The sequence below is a fragment of the Austrofundulus limnaeus genome, unplaced genomic scaffold, assembly GCF_001266775.1.
Source record: "Austrofundulus limnaeus strain Quisiro unplaced genomic scaffold, Austrofundulus_limnaeus-1.0 Scaffold216, whole genome shotgun sequence".
Taxonomy (NCBI): domain Eukaryota; kingdom Metazoa; phylum Chordata; class Actinopteri; order Cyprinodontiformes; family Rivulidae; genus Austrofundulus; species Austrofundulus limnaeus.
In genome coordinates this window covers 158,188-161,646 of record NW_013952618.1, presented here as the reverse complement: position 1 = coordinate 161,646, position 3,459 = coordinate 158,188, and the positions used below count along the sequence as shown (strand labels likewise).

Genomic DNA, 3,459 nt, shown 5'->3' with positions numbered 1-3,459 from the left:
ATTACAAGATCTGTTACCTTTGAAAGTGTTTATTTTGCTGTATTTAATCATGAATACAACATACAGAACCCTATAGAAGTAGTGATAATTAAACATCAAAAACAAATGTGTCCCGTTTGACATCTCTGACCTGCCAAATTTTAAAAATTTTTATTTTCACTCTCATAGTTTTATCTTCAACTGCTTGTAGTTTTAACTCTCTTAGGTGTGCATAAAAATGTTACCAGCTTCTAGGCAAGTTTCTGACATTTCTGTAGATACCGCATGTCTATGATTAACTAAAACAACTAATAGTAATCATCATCATCATCAACTTTATTTATAAAGCACCTCAACACCAGCCACAACTGAACTAAGTGCTGAACATCAGCAAAATGCAAAAATTAAAAATAAAAAGAAGATAAAAACAGATAAAATCACTAAAATTAAATAAAATCAAGTCTCAATTGGGTTGAAGGCCAGTGAGTAAAAGTGTGTCTTTAGACCGGTCTTAAAAATGGACAATGAGKGGGCCTGTCGGGTGAACAATGGTAGGGCTGCAACTAACGATTATTTTAATAATCGATTAATCTGTCAATTATTTTTTCGATTAATCGATTAATCAGCCAAATCATTAAAACCCTTCATTACATGAATATGGGTAGATATAAATTAAGTTAACTCCTTAAAGATGCAAGTTATTGATAATGAATTAAACTGAAGTTGATTTTTCTTATAGCTTGATTAACAATTAATTAATAAGCAGCCATTTTTTAAAAAAACTGGAGAGTTTTTATACTTTTGGCCCGAGGATGAGGACGAAACAAACGGTGGATTTATGTGCCCCCCTCCCCGCACGCGTTTCCTCCTCGTGACGCCGCTTGTGTCAGACTGTCTTTTAAAAAATTAAACGTGTCAAATACTTTCTATCATAACTTCAGATCTACTTGGCCTAACAACACAATTTAAAATCTGCTTTAAAGTTCAAAGTCTCTACTTTTCACTCGAGAGTCAGAGAGGGTGGATCGTCACAGGTAGGTTTTTTTTTCTTCATTCAGGTCAGTCAGCGTTGACAACGCTCTGCGATGATGNACAAGTTAAAACAAAAATAGTCATCTCTTTCAAGAGCAGTGAAGGGGCCTGTCTGTGTGCGATTTGGAGCTGCTGGAAAAATGGCCTCTAAGGTGGAGCAGTTGGGTGTTGTTAGTGTCATAGTTAGATTAAGTATACAATGAAAACCTAAGACATCTGAAGGGATCAATGGGGCTGGATCAGTAAAGAGGGTGGGTCTAGCTGCCGCACAGGCCACACACTCAGACAAAAGGGCCTGTCGTGCAGCCTCAGTAACCCACTCTAGCCACAAGTTAATCTCCCTGTAACCGGTGGACATAGCAATGACATCTACAGGGGTGAGGCTGGAATAATCAACCGATTTCACACCTGGGCTCATATCGGGCACGGGGAGCAAAGGAGGAACAGTTACTGAGTTGGTTGAGGGGTCCTCTGGCGGGGCATCTACCACAGTGATCTGAATCCACCCATAGTGGCCGTTGCCAAAAACGTCTGCTCCTAGTGTTAACATCAAGTTTTTGTTACGCGGGTTTGCAAGTCCAATACCTCCGTAGAACCCCTTGAAGATAGTTGCAGATTTAATAGACAATGAAATTGGATTCTGTGTTGGGGAATAATTCCTCTGGATGGACATATAGTCTTTCCACCAGGCACGGACTTTCTTATCATGTTGTATAAATATTTCGTCTATAAAGTTATGGGCTTGGTCATAGGGAGTCCAGTCCCCTGTATAGAGAGTTACCTGATTCCAATCACAATTACCATACGTTGCTCCACACTCACGGAGATCATAACTCACACATGGACAAACATATATGTTTACATGCCTATAAGAGGCATTTTTGTTACCACATTGAATGACCGCACAGATCAAAGGTGAATGTAGTACTACTACCCTTGACATAAGTCARCTTCAAAGCCCTGTACCCACTCTTGACTACATATTCTCGCTTACCACGCTCCTCATCGCACTGACTACCACCTGGGAGCACACAGAACCATTCTAGCGCAAAGATAACAGAAATCATCACAGCTAACAGAGAACCTGCTCCCAGGGTCATCTTCATCCACAGTCCAACAATCATTTTCTCTCCTTATATAAAAATCACAAACTATGTCAAAATACCAAATATAGTGAAAACTTATAATGAACAAATTATCAGAATATAAAGTAAACTAAACTAGTTAGCTCTAAACACTACTTTTATAACCCACACAGCAGCGTTCTTCACCAGACCGACTGATTGTCTCCTAAAAAGCAAGCAAAATAATTCAAAATTTCAATGCAAAAACAAGACAGAAAATATTACTTTTAGAATGTGCCACACGTACACAGGGGCATTCCCCTGGCATTGCTTGGGGGTATTGAATCCTCCTAAGCCCNGGGTGAATGACTGTAGTGTAAAGTGCTTTGGGGTCCACATGGGGCTTGATAAAGCACTAAATGAGTTCAGTCCATTTACCATTTAAATTTGAAAACCTGGTCTATGCAGGCCTAAGGATTACTAACCCTGATCCTCATAGGGATCGTTGGGGTCATCAGCGATCAGCTCAGCATTACTGGGGGCCTCGTGGTCCTCTTTGGTCACAAAGATGATGCGATCTTTACCTTTAGATGGGAAAACAAAACAAAACAAGTCAAACAAACATTAYTGTTAAAGGATAAATCCAACCATGAACTGGGTCTGTGCTGACAGTTTCTGTTAATTGATTATTCAAAWTGTGGGTATAAATGCAGTTACACTGGCCCCTAGCGGCCACACTGGGTATATCACTCAGGATTAATGCTAATCGTATGAGTGCTGTCTGTGGGTTGAATGTCAATGTAGAAAAGACAACAACTCACAAAACTATGGAGTATTTTTTAGATTAACTATACAGACAGAGCAGACCAAAYGTCCTTCCTCAAAAGAGTTTTTAAAAACAGAAACACGATTTGTAAAGTTCTCGCTCTTTCTACATTCATGATARCTAATYATGCTAGCTCCGCCGCGGACGGAAAATGACTGAACGAGATTCAAATGACCCTCTTCTTTGCAGTAGGACATATCCGCTGCTGTTTAACCCCGCCGGGCTTTGTCTTTCAGGMTAAAAGATGACCACAGTGAGGAAAACAACTATGCAACAGCTAAGAAACGGAGCTCCATGCTGAAAAGCATTTGTCAAACTCCCCCGGTGTTTTCTTCTTCTTCGTGTGTTTTATTGTCGGTTATCAAACTTGTGGTGTGCATTACCGCCACCTACTAGAATGGAGTGTGGCTCAGAAYGCCTGTATTGACTGCTACTTCAATATTTTATTATTATTTTCTGACTCTTATCTTTTCTACTTGTATTCGTTTAATTCTTTTCCATACTTAATTAATAAAAATACGTTTCTATAATCATTTTCTCTTAATTTGTCTAGTTAAT

The 3,459-nt window shown here is 39.3% G+C and overlaps 1 protein-coding gene across 1 annotated transcript; it reads right to left on the bottom strand.

Moving 5' to 3' along the window:
- Positions 1 to 2,560: 2,560 nt before the first annotated feature.
- Positions 2,561 to 3,250, bottom strand: LOC106525174 (mitochondrial intermembrane space import and assembly protein 40-A; the record flags this gene model as incomplete). The annotated part of the gene is given in 2 exon segments (XM_014019308.1): positions 2,561 to 2,659; positions 3,077 to 3,250. Coding segments are annotated over 2 exon segments (121 nt in total), but the record flags the coding sequence as incomplete, so codon positions are not given.
- Between the last annotated feature and the right edge of the window lie 209 nt (positions 3,251 to 3,459).